This window comes from Salmo salar, chromosome ssa12, assembly GCF_905237065.1.
Source record: "Salmo salar chromosome ssa12, Ssal_v3.1, whole genome shotgun sequence".
In the NCBI taxonomy this organism is placed as follows: Eukaryota; Metazoa; Chordata; class Actinopteri; order Salmoniformes; family Salmonidae; genus Salmo; species Salmo salar.
The window spans coordinates 90,176,461-90,192,099 of NC_059453.1; the positions used below are offsets into that span (position 1 = coordinate 90,176,461).

The 15,639-nt window shown below is 48.1% G+C and overlaps 1 protein-coding gene across 2 annotated transcripts in view; it reads left to right on the forward strand.

The window, feature by feature from the left end:
* LOC106566105 (mitogen-activated protein kinase 14A) overlaps positions 1-15,639 on the forward strand; it is a 47,685-nt gene that overhangs the window by 5,492 nt on the left and 26,554 nt on the right. The window contains exons 1-2 of one of the 2 annotated variants that reach the window (XM_014133956.2): positions 344-558; positions 4,233-4,362. In XM_014133956.2, the coding sequence (XP_013989431.2) occupies positions 4,264-4,362 (99 nt within the window). In that variant the 5' untranslated portion in view covers positions 344-558; positions 4,233-4,263. Of the gene's footprint in view, positions 1-343; positions 559-4,232; positions 4,363-15,639 lie in introns of those variants that run through there. The other variant, XM_045691904.1, reaches the window with a different exon arrangement.

The following is a 15,639-nucleotide window of genomic DNA, read 5'->3' on the forward strand; positions in this document are numbered from 1 at the left end:
TACAGCCAAGCCGTGTGTGTTGGAGCCAAGCCGTGTGTGTTGGAGCCAAGCCGTGTGTGTTGGAGCCAAGCCGTGTGTGTTGGAGCCAAGCCGTGTGTGTTGGAGCCAAGCCGTGTGTGTTGGAGCCAAGCCGTGTGTGTTGGAGCCAAGCCGTGTGTGTTGGAGCCAAGCCGTGTGTGTTGGAGCCAAGCCGTGTGTGTTGGAGCCAAGCCGTGTGTGTTGGAGCCAAGCCGTGTGTGTTGGAGCCAAGCCGTGTGTGTTGGAGCCAAGCCGTGTGTGTTGGAGCCAAGCCGTGTGTGTTGGAGCCAAGCCGTGTGTGTTGGAGCCAAGCCGTGTGTGTTGGAGCCAAGCCGTGTGTGTTGGAGCCAAGCCGTGTGTGTTGGAGCCAAGCCGTGTGTGTTGGAGCCAAGCCGTGTTACTGTTGTACATATGGACACAGAAGTTTCAGCACCGTCGTGATAAAGCGGAGTCACTATCGGTCACATCCACCTCTTAGCAGACAGTAACATAACATAGGGGCGAATCCTAAGGCAGGCATCACTGTCAATGGGAGACTAGGTGAGTGAAAAATGTGACTTAGGTGGAAGTTAGGATTGGCCCCATTGAGACCAGTAAAGTAGGAGCTTCTAGAGACTCTGACTGCCAGATGGTCTGCTCTGGCTCCCCATGGATAGTGACATCACTGTATTTCCTGTTACAGTGGTGCTGTAATCTGTTAACAGTCAGCTGCCATAGGAACCGGATGGTCAGGAGCTGATGGGATTGTTATGAGAAGGCTGCAGCAGCTGTATTAGCTGTTAACATATACTACAACCATGTGTTGAGAGACCATGTTGTATATCATCTATCAGGTGGAAGGGTAAAGGTTGCCCCAAGAATCTCCCATACAGACGGTCACACATACAACATGATCAACCATCTCAGATAATCTAACATGAGGAGCGAGTGGTTTGGTGTTTCACTGCATGCAGGCCCTGGCTGAGTGTCACTGCCTTTTTTAGCCTGCTTAATGGCTGGGGAGACTGCAGGACACAGACAACAATGCTGAGAGTCTGACACACACACACACACACAGGACACCATCCATCTACAAAGCAGTTGGCAATCTGCAGAACTAACAGGCCGGTCTGGACGTAAGATCTCATTACCCGATGATGAAACTAAGTGCAATAACAAGCCTCCATGAATATAGGCCATAAGCAGAACAGAATTAGGAAAGGGTCAATGAACAGCAACCAGCCAGAAGCATATCTCTCTCCTGGCCTACCGGAGTATGATTCACTACAATGTTGTTGCCTGGGTTTTGTAGCCAATGTTTGTTTGCTCTAGTGTGCGATAGCAGTGTGTTTATGGCATTCTGAATGTTACAACTACTGCCCTACTTACGACTTCCTGGAAACAACATTTCACAGAATTCTGACCATGCCAGCTCCTGCCGCCATGGTAACCTAGTAGGGAGACCCATTGTTGTTTCCAAGATCAGTCGGGAGGGGGGTTGGGGAAGAGGGTGTGTAGTTGGTAGAAGGGGGAGAAATCAGGGGAGTTTTGAGAAACTGTGTACAGCACCTCTCCAGGTCCCATGTGTACAGCACCTCTCCAGGTCCCATGTTTAAAAAAATATATATATATATATTTCACCTTTATTTAACCAGGTAGGCCAGTTGAGAACAAGTTCTCATTTACAACTGCGACCTGGCCAAGATAAAGCAAAGCTGTGCGACACAAACAACACAGAGTTACACATGGGAGAAACAAACGTACAGTCAATAACACAATAGAAAAATCTATATACAGTGTGTGCAAATGTAATAAGATTAGGGAGGTAAGGCAATAAATAGGCCGTAGTGGCAAAGTAATTACAATTTAGCAATTAAACACTGGAGTGATAGATGTGCAGAAGATGAATGTGCAAATAGAGATACTTGGGTGAAAAGGAGAAGGGGAAAAAAATAACAATATGGGGATGAGGTAGTTGGATGGGCTATTTACAGATGGGCTATATACAGGTGCAGTGATCTGTGAGCTGCTCTGACAGCTGATGCTTAAAGTTAGAGAGGGAGATATGAGTCTCCAGCTTCAGTGATTTTTGCAATTCGTTCCAGTCATTGGCAGCAGAGAACTGGAAGGAAAGGCGGCCAAAGGAGGAATAGGCTTTGGGGGTGACCAGTGAGATATACCTGCTGGAGCGTGTGCTACAGGTGGGTGCTGCTATGGTGACCAGTGAGGTGAGATAAGGCGGGGCTTTACCTAGCAAAGACTTATAGATGACCTGGAGCCAGTGGGTTTGGCGACAAATATGGAGCGAGGGACAGCCGACGAGAGCATACAGGTCGCAGTGGTGGGTAGTATACGGGGCTTTGGTGACAAAACGGATGGCACTGTGATAGACTACATCCAATTTGCTGACTAGAGTGTTGGAGGCTATTTTGTAAATGACATCGCCGAAGTCAAGGATCGTTAGGATAGTCAGTTTTACGAGGGTATGTTTGGCAGCATGAATGAAGGATGCTTTGTTGCGAAATAGGAAGCCAATTCTAGATTTAATTTTGGATTGGAGATTCTTAATGTGAGTCTGGAAGGAGAGTTTACAGTCTAACCAGACACCTAAGTATTTGTAGTTGTCCACATATTCTAAGTCCGAACCATCCAGACTAGTGATGCTAGACGGGCAGGCGGGTGCGGGCAGCGATCGGTTGAAGAGCATGCATTTAGTTTTACTTGCATTTAAGAGCAGTTGGAGGCCACAGAAGGAGTGTTGTATGGCGTTGAAGCTCGTCTGGAGGTTAGTTAACACAGTGCCCAAAGAAGGGCCAGAAGTATACAGAATGGTGTCGTCTGCATAGAGGTGGATCAGAGAATCACCAACAGCAAGAGCGACATCATTGATGTATACAGAGAAGAGAGTCGGCCTGAGAATTGAACCCTGTGGCACCCCCAGAGGTCCGGACAACATGCCCTCCGATTTGACACACTGAACTTTGTCTGAGAAGTAGTTGGTGAACCAGGCAAGGCAGTCATTTGAGAAACCAAGTCTATTGAGTCTGCCGATAAGAAAGCGGTGATTGACAGAGTCGAAAGCCTTGGCCAGGTCGATGAAGATGGCTGCACAGTATGTTTTTGTGCTGTTCAAGGGCAGTCAAGTCTGGAGTGAACCAAGAGCTATATCTGTTCTTAGTTTTACATTTTTTAATGGGGCATGATCATTTAAGATGGTGAGGGAAAGCTCTTTTATATCTATCTATGAGGGTGCCCGTGTTTACGGATTTAGGGTTGCACCTGGTAGGTTCATTGATAATTTGTGTGAGATTGATGGCATCTAGCTTAGACTGTAGGACAGCCGGGGTGTTAAGCATATCCCAGTTTAGGTCACCTAACAGTACAAACTCTGAAGATAAATGGGGGGCAATTAATTCACATATGGTGTCTAGGGCACCACAGTGAGACTCTTATTTCTGGCGAGATGGATTTTTAAAAGTAGAAGTTCGAACTGTTTGGGCACAGACCTGGATAGCATGACAGAACTCTGCAGGCTATCTCTGCAGTAGATTGCAACTCTACCCCCTTTGGCAGTTCTATCTTGGGGGAAAATGTTGTAGTTGGGGTTGGACATTTCTAAATTTTTGGTGGCCTTCCTACGCCAGGATTCAGACACGGCTAGGACATCAGGGTTGGCGGAGTGTGCTAAAGCAGTGAATAAAACAAACACAGGGAGGAGGCTTCTGATGTTAACATGCATGAAACCAAGGCTTTTACGGTTACAGAAGTAAACAAATGATAGCGCCTGGGGAATAGGGGTGGAACTCGGGGATACAGGGCCTGGGTTAACCTCTACATCACCATAGGAACAGAGTAGGATAAGAGTACGGCTAAAGGCTATAAGGACTGGTCGTCTAGTGCGTTGGGGACAGAGAATAAAAGGAGCAGATTTCTGGGCGTGCTAGAATAGATTCCTCTCCATGTGTACAGCACCTCTCCAGGTCCAATGTTTACATCGCCACTTCACACAATATTACATAATTGTTGAATTAAAAGTTTGGTTGAAAGTAGCATACACACACGGAATAAAAGCAATGTTAGTGTTGAATTATTGATGTACATGTCATGAATGTGATAACAGGAATTTCATGTGATATCAGGAATGTTATGAATGTGATATGAATGTTGTCATTACCATGTCGTAAGCTATCTAGTGTGTGTGTGTGTGTGTGTGTGTGTGCTCTTCAATACTGCAGCTCGTCGTATGATGTGAAGTCGGGGCTGAAGATGGCGGTGAAGAAGCTGTCCAGGCCGTTCCAGTCAATTATCCACGCTAAGAGGACCTACAGAGAACTACGTCTCCTGAAACACATGAAACACGAGAATGTGAGTTAACACACACACACACACACACACACACACACACACACACACAGACGTGTGAGTTAACCCCTCCATGACCTTTTACTGATCCATCACTGGGGTGAAGAAATTCTATAAACTTTTCCAAAGTTCCCAGGTTTTCACAAATCTCATTTTGAGCCTAGAGGATTATTCAACTTCCAAGAGTCCTCCAACCGAGATGTCGGGGGAAATCTGTCGTGCGTGTGTGTGCGTGCGCACGAGTGGACATGCCTTCACTCTTGGGCAAGCTGACCTGACCTCAGAGTGAGAGGAGTTGTATCTGACTGTGGTACTGAATGTCTGTGTTCTATAAAAAGGCTATTGATCGCTGTCTCTTAAACTCAAGAGCAGATGGAGAAGTGTGTGTGTGCACCTGAGTGTCTGTGTGTGAAGGGGGTCAAGTGTAAGATGTCTCTGTAACAAGTTTGTTACATTATCCTCCAGCTTCTAACAGTGTAGCTTCTCTCTGAGCTGTTACATGATCCTCCAGCTTCTAACAGAGTAGCTTCTCTCTGAGCTGTTACATGGTCCTCCAGTTTCTAACAGAGTAGCTTCTCTCTGAGCTGTTACATGATCCTCCAGCTTCTAACAGAGTAGCTTCTCTCTGAGCTGTTACATGATCCTCCAGCTTCTAACAGAGTAGCTTCTCTCTGAGCTGTTACATGATCCTGGGGAGGCAGGGTAGCCTAGTGGTTAGAGCGTTGGGCCAGTAACTGAAAGGTTGCAAGATCGAATCCCCGAGCTGTCAAGGTAAAAATCTGTCGTTCTGCTCCTGAACAAGGAGCAGTTCCTAGACCGTCATTGATAATAAGAATTTGTTCTTAACTGACTTGCCTGCTTAAATAAAGGTAAAATAAAAATCCTCCAGTTTCTAACAGTGTAGCTTCTCTCTGAGCTGTCAACAGATCCGTGTCACATCCATAGAACCACAATCACTAGAACCGACAAAGCCCTGTTAAAGCCGTGCTTCTGGTGCAAAGGGAAGTTTTCTCTAGATTAGACAACACCAGTCTCTTCCTTCAGGGGTGTGGGGTTTCACTGAATGATTCAGGGGTGTTTACAATGGAGGGTCAACTGCTGTGTGTCGGGGTCAAGTCGGAGTTTAACAAATAATCTGAATCTGACAGTGCTGGTGGCGATTGTGCAGAAGGTCTACCCAAACTTTCAAACTTGTCTCTCTGTGAGTTGAGGTAACTCAGCTGCAGGAAGGGAACAGGAGAATACAGTATGATCCACAGAGAGTGTGTGTTTGATAGTATGCTACAAAATAGTATGCTACACCTGACAGAAAGACTGTGTGTTTTAAGTTTTTAAAAGTTTTAAAAACCTCTCTCTAAGTTGAGGTAACGCTCAGCAGCAGGGTGAGGAAACGCTCAGCAGCAGGGTGAGGTAACGCTCAGCAGCAGGGTGAGGTAACGCTCAGCAGCAGGGTGAGGTAACTCTCAGCAGCAGGGTGAGGTAACTCTCAGCAGCAGGGTGAGGTAACGCTCAGCAGCAGGGTGAGGTAACTCTCAGCAGCAGGGTGAGGTAACTCTCAGCAGCAGGGTGAGGTAACTCTCAGCAGCAGGGTGAGGTAACTCTCAGCAGCAGGGTGAGGTAACTCTCAGCAGCAGGGTGAGGTAACTCTCAGCAGCAGGGTGAGGTAACTCTCAGCAGCAGGGTGAGGTAACAGTACAAAACACTGATCTACCTGACGCAGCTCTTGACCCGGTTATTCTTTGAGCTGATTTCCCCGCTGTTGCCTGGTTACACTGTTGGTTGTGCTTTTTTGGAAAGCCTGAGTCGGCCAATCACTGTTTGCTTTGGCTGGAGTCCACCATTCGCAGCGGGCACTGCCCTGCGTGGGCGGTGTGGAGTCGTGTTGTTATGAAACCCACCCACCTCAGTCCCTTTCTCTAGAAGGGGGCACACTGGGTCTGGCACGATGTCTCCTCTTCTCCCCCCCCTCTAGTCACCCACACACTGCCTGCATGCTCGCTCTGCTCACACACTGCCTGCATGCTCGCTCTGCTCACACACTGCCTGCATGCTCGCTCTGCTCACACACTGCCTGCATGCTTGCTGTGCGCACACACTGCCTGCATGCTTGCTGTGCGCACACACTGCCTGCATGCTCGCTCTGCCCACACACTGCCTGCATGCTCGCTCTGCCCACACACTGCCTGCATACTCGCTCTGCTCACGCACTGCCTGCATGCTCGCTCTGCTCACGCACTGCCTGCATGCTCGCTCTGCTCACGCACTGCCTGCATGCTCGCTCTGCTCACGCACTGCCTGCATGCTCGCTCTGCTCACACACTGCCTGCATGCTCGCTCTGCTCACACACTGCCTGCATGCTCGCTCTGCTCACACACTGCCTGCATGCTCGCTCTGCCCACACACTGCCTGCATGCTCGCTCTGCCCACACACTGCCTGCATGCTCGCTCTGCCCACACACTGCCTGCATGCTCGCTCTGCCCACACACTGCCTGCATGCTCGCTCTGCCCACACACTGCCTGCATGCTCGCTCTGCCCACACACTGCCTGCATGCTCGCTCTGCTCACACACTCTCCCTCTTTCTTTTTCTCTCTCCTTAGCCTCTCTCTAATTGCATTCTGGATGATTTTCCTGTTCAGAGTTCATTCATCACTTTCCCTATGTGTTAACAGCCTCACACATAATTCAGTCCCATTCAAAACCTAGTTTCCCTAACCCCTAACCCTAACCTGTACTCTTACCCTAAACAAAAAACCTAACCTTAACCCTAACCCTAAACCTAACCCTCACCCTAAAACTAACCGTAGCTCCTAACCCTCACCCTAAAACTAACCGTAGCTCCTCACCCTCACCCTAAAACTAACCGTAGCTCCTAACCCTCACCCTAAAACTAACCGTAGCTCCTCACCCTCACCCTAAAACTAACCGTAGCTCCTAACCCTCACCCTAAAACTAACCGTAGCTCCTCACCCTCACCCTAAAACTAACCGTAGCTCCTCACCCTAAAACTAACCGTAGCTCCTCACCCTAAGACTAACCGTAGCTCCTAACCCTCACCCTAAAACTAACCGTAGCTCCTAACCCTCACCCTAAAACTAACCGTAGCTCCTAACCCTCACCTAAAACTAACCGTAGCTCCTCACCCTCACCCTAAAACTAACCGTAGCTCCTAACCCTCACCCTAAAACTAACCGTAGCTCCTAACCCTCACCCTAAAACTAACCGTAGCTCCTAACCCTCACCCTAAAACTAACCGTAGCTCCTAACCCTCACCCTAAAACTAACCGTAGCTCCTCACTCTAAAACTAACCGTAGCTCCTCACCCTAAAACTAACCGTAGCTCCTAACCCTCACCCTAAAACTAACCATAGCTCCTAACCCTCACTCTAAAACTAACCGTAGCTCCTCACCCTAAAACTAACCGTAGCTCCTCACCCTAAAACTAACCGTAGCTCCTCACCCTAAAACTAACCGTAGCTCCTGACCCTCACCCTAAAACTAACTGTAGCTCCTGACCCTCACCCTAAAACTAACCGTAGCTCCTGACCCTCACCCTAAAACTAACCGTAGCTCCTCACCCTCACCCTAAAACTAACCGTAGCTCCTCACCCTCACCCTAAAACTAACCGTAGCTCCTAACCCTCACTCTAAAACTAACCGTAGCTCCTAACCCTCACCCTAAAACTAACCGTAGCTCCTCACCCTCACCCTAAAACTAACCGTAGCTCCTAACCCTCACCCTAAAACTAACCGTAGCTCCTAACCCTCACCCTAAAACTAACCGTAGCTCCTAACCCTCACCCTAAAACTAACCGTAGCTCCTAACCCTCACTCTAAAACTAACCGTAGCTCCTAACCCTCACCCTAAAACTAACCGTAGCTCCTCACCCTAAAACTAACCGTAGCTCCTCACCCTAAAACTAACCGTAGCTCCTAACCCTAAAACTAACCGTAGCTCCTAACCCTAAAACTAACCGTAGCTCCTAACCCTCACCGTAAAACTAACCGTAGCTCCTCACCCTCACCCTAAAACTAACCGTAGCTCCTAACCCTCACCCTAAAACTAACCGTAGCTCCTCACCCTAAAACTAACCGTAGCTCCTAACCCTCACCCTAAAACTAACCGTAGCTCCTCACCCTCACCCTAAAACTAACCGTAGCTCCTAACCCTCACCCTAAAACTAATCGTAGCTCCTCACCCTCACCCTAAAACTAACCGTAGCTCCTCACCCTAAAACTAACCGTAGCTCCTCACCCTCACCCTAAAACTTACCGTAGCTCCTAACCCTCACCCTAAAACTAACCGTAGCTCCTAACCCTCACCCTAAAACTAACCGTAGCTCCTCACCCTCACCCTAAAACTAACCGTAGCTCCTAACCCTCACCCCAAAAACTAACCGTAGCTCCTAACCCTCACCCTAAAACTAACCGTAGCTCCTAACCCTCACCCTAAAACTAACCGTAGCTCCTAACCCTCACCCTAAAACTAACCGTAGCTCCTCACCCTAAAACTAACCGTAGCTCCTCACCCTAAAACTAACCGTAGCTCCTAACCCTAAAACTAACCGTAGCTCCTAACCCTCACCGTAAAACTAACCGTAGCTCCTCACCCTCACCCTAAAACTAACCGTAGCTCCTAACCCTCACCCTAAAACTAACCGTAGCTCCTCACCCTAAAACTAACCGTAGCTCCTAACCCTCACCCTAAAACTAACCGTAGCTCCTCACCCTAAAACTAACCGTAGCTCCTAACCCTCACCCTAAAACTAATCGTAGCTCCTCACCCTAAAACTAACCGTAGCTCCTCACCCTAAAACTAACCGTAGCTCCTCACCCTCACCCTAAAACTTACCGTAGCTCCTAACCCTCACCCTAAAACTAACCGTAGCTCCTAACCCTCACCCTAAAACTAACCGTAGCTCCTCACCCTCACCCTAAAACTAACCGTAGCGCCTAACCCTCACCCCAAAAACTAACCGTAGCTCCTAACCCTCACCCTAAAACTAACCGTAGCTCCTAACCCTCACCCTAAAACTAACCGTAGCTCCTAACCCTCACCCTAAAACTAACCGTAGCTCCTCACTCTAAAACTAACCGTAGCTCCTCACCCTAAAACTAACCGTAGCTCCTAACCCTCACCCTAAAACTAACCATAGCTCCTAACCCTCATTCTAAAACTAACCGTAGCTCCTAACCCTCACCCTAAAACTAACCATAGCTCCTCACCCTAAAACTAACCGTAGCTCCTTAACCGTAGCTCCTCACCCTAAAACTAACCGTAGCTCCTAACCCTCACCCTAAAACTAACCGTAGCTCCTAACCCTAAAACCAACCGTAGCTCCTGACCCTCACCCTAAAACTAACCGTAGCTCCTCACCCTCACCCTAAAACTAACCGTAGCTCCTAATCCTCACCCTAAAACTAACCGTAGCTCCTGACCCTCACCCTAAAACTAACCGTAGCTCCTCACCCTAAAACTAACCGTAGCTCCTAACCCTCACTCTAAAACTAACCGTAGCTCCTAACCTTCACCCTAAAACTAACCGTAGCTCCTAACCCTAAAACTAACCGTAGCTCCTAACGCTCACACTAAAACTAACCGTAGCTCCTAACCCTCACTCTAAAACTAACCGTAGCTCCTAACCCTCACCCTAAAACTAACCGTAGCTCCTAACCCTCACTCTAAAACTAACCGTAGCTCCTCACCCTAAAACTAACCGTAGCTCCTCACCCTAAAACTAACCGTAGCTCCTAACCCTAAAACTAACCGTAGCTCCTAACCCTAAAACTAACCGTAGCTCCTCACCCTCACCCTAAAACTAACCGTAGCTCCTCACCCTCACCCTAAAACTAACCGTACCTCCTCACCCTCACCCTAAAACTAACCGTAGCTCCTAACCCTAAAACTAACCGTAGCTCCTAACCCTCACCCTAAATCTATCCGTAGCTCCTAACCCTCACCCTAAAACAATCCGTAGCTCCTAACCCTCACCCTAAAACTAACCGTAGCTCCTCACCCTCACCCTAAAACTAACCGTAGCTCCTCACCCTCACCCTAAAACTAACCGTAGCTCCTCACCATCACCCTAAAACTAACCGTAGCTCCTAACCCTCACCCTAAAACTAACCGTAGCTCCTCACCCTAAAACTAACCGTAGCTCCTCACCCTCACTCTAAAACTAACCGTAGCTCCTAACCCTCACTCTAAAACTAACCGTAGCTCCTAACCCTCACTCTAAAACTAACCGTAGCTCCTCACCCTAAAACTAACCGTAGCTCCTAACCCTCACCCTAAAACTAACCGTAGCTCCTAACCCTCACTCTAAAACTAACCGTAGCTCCTCACCCTAAAACTAACCGTAGCTCCTCACCCTAAAACTAACTGTAGCTCCTCACCCTAAAACTAACCGTAGCTCCTAACCCTAAAACTAACCGTAGCTCCTAACCCTCACCCTAAAACTAACCGTAGCTCCTCATCCTCACCCTAAAAGTAACCGTAGCTCCTAACCCTCACCCTAAAACTAACCGTAGCTCCTCACCCTAAAACTAACCGTAGCTCCTCACCCTCACCCTAAAACTAACCGTAGCTCCTCACCCTAAAACTAACCGTAGCTCCTCACCCTAAAACTAACCGTAGCTCCTAACCCTCACTCTAAAACTAACCGTAGCTCCTAACCCTCACTCTAAAACTAACCATAGCTCCTAACCCTCACTCTAAAACTAACCGTAGCTCCTCACCCTAAAACTAACCGTAGCTCCTAACCCTCACCCTAAAAATATCCATAGCTCCTCACCCTCACCCTAAAACTAACCGTAGCTCCTCACCCTAAAACTAACCGTAGCTCCTCACCCTCACCCTAAAACTAACCGTAGCTCCTCACCCTAAAACTAACCGTAGCTCCTCACCCTCACCCTAAAACTAACCGTAGCTCCTCACCCTCACCCTAAAACTAACCGTAGCTCCTAACCCTCACCCTAAAACTAACCGTAGCTCCTAACCCTCACCCTAAAACTAACCGTAGCTCCTAACCCTCACCCTAAAACTAACCGTAGCTCCTAACCCTCACCCTAAAACTAACCGTAGCTCCTAACCCTCACCCTAAAACTAACCGTAGCTCCTAACCCTCACCCTAAAACTAACCGTAGCTCCTCACTCTAAAACTAACCGTAGCTCCTCACCCTAAAACTAACCGTAGCTCCTAACCCTCACCCTAAAACTAACCATAGCTCCTAACCCTCACTCTAAAACTAACCGTAGCTCCTCACCCTAAAACTAACCGTAGCTCCTCACCCTAAAACTAACCGTAGCTCCTAACCCTCACCCTAAAACTAACCGTAGCTCCTAACCCTCACCCTAAAACTAACCGTAGCTCCTCACTCTAAAACTAACCGTAGCTCCTCACCCTAAAACTAACCGTAGCTCCTAACCCTCACCCTAAAACTAACCGTAGCTCCTAACCCTAAAACCAACCGTAGCTCCTGACCCTCACCCTAAAACTAACCGTAGCTCCTCACCCTCACCCTAAAACTAACCGTAGCTCCTGACCCTCACCCTAAAACTAACCGTAGCTCCTGACCCTCACCCTAAAACTAACCGTAGCTCCTCACCCTCACCCTAAAACTAACCGTAGCTCCTCACCCTCACCCTAAAAATAACCGTAGCTCCTAACCCTCACCCTAAAACTAACCGTAGCTCCTAACCCTAAAACTAACCGTAGCTCCTCACCCTCACCCTAAAACTAACCTTAGCTCCTCACCCTAACCCTAAAACTAACCGTAGCTCCTAACCCTCACCCTAAAACTAACCGTAGCTCCTAACCCTCACTCTAAAACTAACCGTAGCTCCTAACCCTCACCCTAAAACTAACCGTAGCTCCTAACCCTCACTCTAAAACTAACCGTAGCTCCTCACCCTAAAACTAACCGTAGCTCCTAACCCTAAAACTAACCGTAGCTCCTAACCCTCACCGTAAAACTAACCGTAGCTCCTCACCCTCACCGTAAAACTAACCGTAGCTCCTCACCCTAAAACTAACCGTAGCTCCTCACCCTCACCCTAAAACTAACCGTAGCTCCACACCCTAAAACTAACCGTAGCTACTAACCCTCACCTTAAAACTAACCGTAGCTCCTCACCCTAAAACTAACCGTAGCTCCTAACCCTCACCCTAAAACTAACCGTAGCTCCTCACCCTCACCCTAAAACTAACCGTAGCTCCTAACCCTCACCCTAAAACTAACCGTAGCTCCTCACCCTCACCCTAAAACTAACCGTAGCTCCTCACCCTAAAACTAACCGTAGCTCCTCACCCTAAAACTAACCGTAGCTCCTAACCCTAAAACTAACCGTAGCTCCTAACCCTCACCGTAAAACTAACCGTAGCTCCTCACCCTCACCGTAAAACTAACCGTAGCTCCTCACCCTCACCCTAAAACTAACCGTAGCTCCTCACCCTCACCCTAAAACTAACCGTAGCTCCACACCCTAAAACTAACCGTAGCTCCTAACCCTCACCTTAAAACTAACCGTAGCTCCTCACCCTAAAACTAACCGTAGCTCCTAACCCTCACCCTAAAACTAACCGTAGCTCCTCACCCTCACCCTAAAACTAACCGTAGCTCCTAACCCTCACCCTAAAACTAACCGTAGCTCCTCACCCTCACCCTAAAACTAACCGTAGCTCCTCACCCTAAAACTAACCGTAGCTCCTCACCCTCACCCTAAAACTTACCGTAGCTCCTAACCCTCACCCTAAAACTAACCGTAGCTCCTAACCCTCACCCTAAAACTAACCGTAGCTCCTCACCCTCACCCTAAAACTAACCGTAGCTCCTAACCCTCACCCTAAAACTAACCGTAGCTCCTCACCCTCACCCTAAAACTAACCGTAGCTCCTAACCCTCATTCTAAAACTAACCGTAGCTCCTAACCCTCACCCTAAAACTAACCGTAGCTCCTAACCCTCACTCTAAAACTAACCGTAGCTCCTCACCCTAAAACTAACCGTAGCTCCTCACCCTAAAACTAACCGTAGCTCCTCACCCTAAAACTAACCGTAGCTCCTAACCCTCACCCTAAAACTAACCGTAGCTCCTAACCCTAAAACCAACCGTAGCTCCTGACCCTCACCCTAAAACTAACCGTAGCTCCTAACCCTCACCCTAAAACTAACCGTAGCTCCTCACCCTAAAACTAACCGTAGCTCCTCACCCTAAAACTAACCGTAGCTCCTCACCCTAAAACTAACCGTAGCTCCTCACCCTAAAACTAACCGTAGCTCCTAACCCTCACTCTAAAACTAACCGTAGCTCCTAACCCTCACCCTAAAACTAACCGTAGCTCCTAACCCTCACCCTAAAACTAACCGTAGCTCCTAACCCTCACTCTAAAACTAACCGTAGCTCCTAACCCTCACCCTAAAACTATCCGTAGCTCCTAACCCTAAAACTAACCGTAGCTCCTAACCCTCACCCTAAAACAATCCGTAGCTCCTCACCCTCACTCTAAAACTAACCGTAGCTCCTAACCCTAAAACTAACCATAGCTCCTAACCCTCACCCTAAATCTATCCGTAGCTCCTAACCCTCACCCTAAAACAATCCGTAGCTCCTAACCCTCACCCTAAAACAATCCGTAGCTCCTAACCCTCACCCTAAAACTAACCGTAGCTCCTAACCCTTACCCTAAAACTAACCGTAGCTCCTAACCCTCACCCTAAAACTAACCGTAGATCCTAACCCTCACTCTAAAACTATCCGTAGATCCTAACCCTCACCCTAAAACTAACCGTAGCTCCTAACCCTCACCCTAAAAATAACCGTAGCTCCTAACCCTCACTCTAAAACTAACCGTAGCTCCTAACCCTCACCCTAAAACTAACCGTAGCTCCTAACCCTCACCCTAAAACTAACCGTAGCTCCTAACCCTCACTCTAAAACTAACCGTAGCTCCTAACCCTCACCCTAAAACTATCCGTAGCTCCTAACCCTAAAACTAACCGTAGCTCCTAACCCTCACCCTAAAACAATCCGTAGCTCTCACCCTCACTCTAAAACTAACCGTAGCTCCTAACCCTAAAACTAACCATAGCTCCTAACCCTCACCCTAAATCTATCCGTAGCTCCTAACCCTCACCCTAAAACAATCCGTAGCTCCTAACCCTCACCCTAAAACAATCCGTAGCTCCTAACCCTCACCCTAAAACTAACCGTAGCTCCTAACCCTTACCCTAAAACTAACCGTAGCTCCTAACCCTCACCCTAAAACTAACCGTAGATCCTAACCCTCACTCTAAAACTATCCGTAGATCCTAACCCTCACCCTAAAACTAACCGTAGCTCCTAACCCTCACCCTAAAACTAACCGTAGCTCCTCACCCTCACCCTAAAACTAACCCTAGCTCCTAACCCTAAAACTAACCGTAGCTCCTAACCCTCACCCTAAAACTAACCGTAGCTCCTCACCCTCACCCTAAAACTAACCCTAGCTCCTAACCCTAAAACTAACCGTAGCTCCTCACCCTCACCCTAAAACTAACCGTAGCTCCTCACCCTCACCCTAAAACTAACCGTAGCTCCTCACCCTCACTCTAAAACTAACCGTAGCTCCTCACCCTCACTCTAAAACTAACCGTAGCTCCTAACCCTCACTCTAAAACTAACCGTAGCTCCTAACCCTCACCCTAAAACTAACCGTAGCTCCTCACCCTCACCCTAAAACTAACCGTAGCTCCTAACCCTCACTCTAAAACTAACCGTAGCTCCTCACCCTAAAACTAACCGTAGCTCCTAACCCTCACCCTAAAAATAACCGTAGCTCCTAACCCTCACTCTAAAACTAACCGTAGCTCCTAACCCTCACCCTAAAACTAACCGTAGCTCCTAACCCTCACCCTAAAACGAACCGTAGCTCCTAACCCTCACTCTAAAACTAACCGTAGCTCCTAACCCTCACCCTAAAACTATCCGTAGCTCCTAACCCTAAAACTAACCGTAGCTCCTAACCCTCACCCTAAAACAATCCGTAGCTCCTAACCCTCACTCCAAAACTAACCGTAGCTCCTAACCCTCACCCTAAAACTATCCGTAGCTCCTAACCCTAAAACTAACCGTAGCTCCTAACCCTCACCCTAAAACTATCCGTAGCTCCTCACCCTCACCATAAAACTAACCGTAGCTCCTAACCCTCACCCTAAAACTAACCGTAGCTCCTAACCCTCACCCTAAAACTAACCGTAGCTCCTAACCCTCACTCTAAAACTAACCGTAGCTCCTAACCC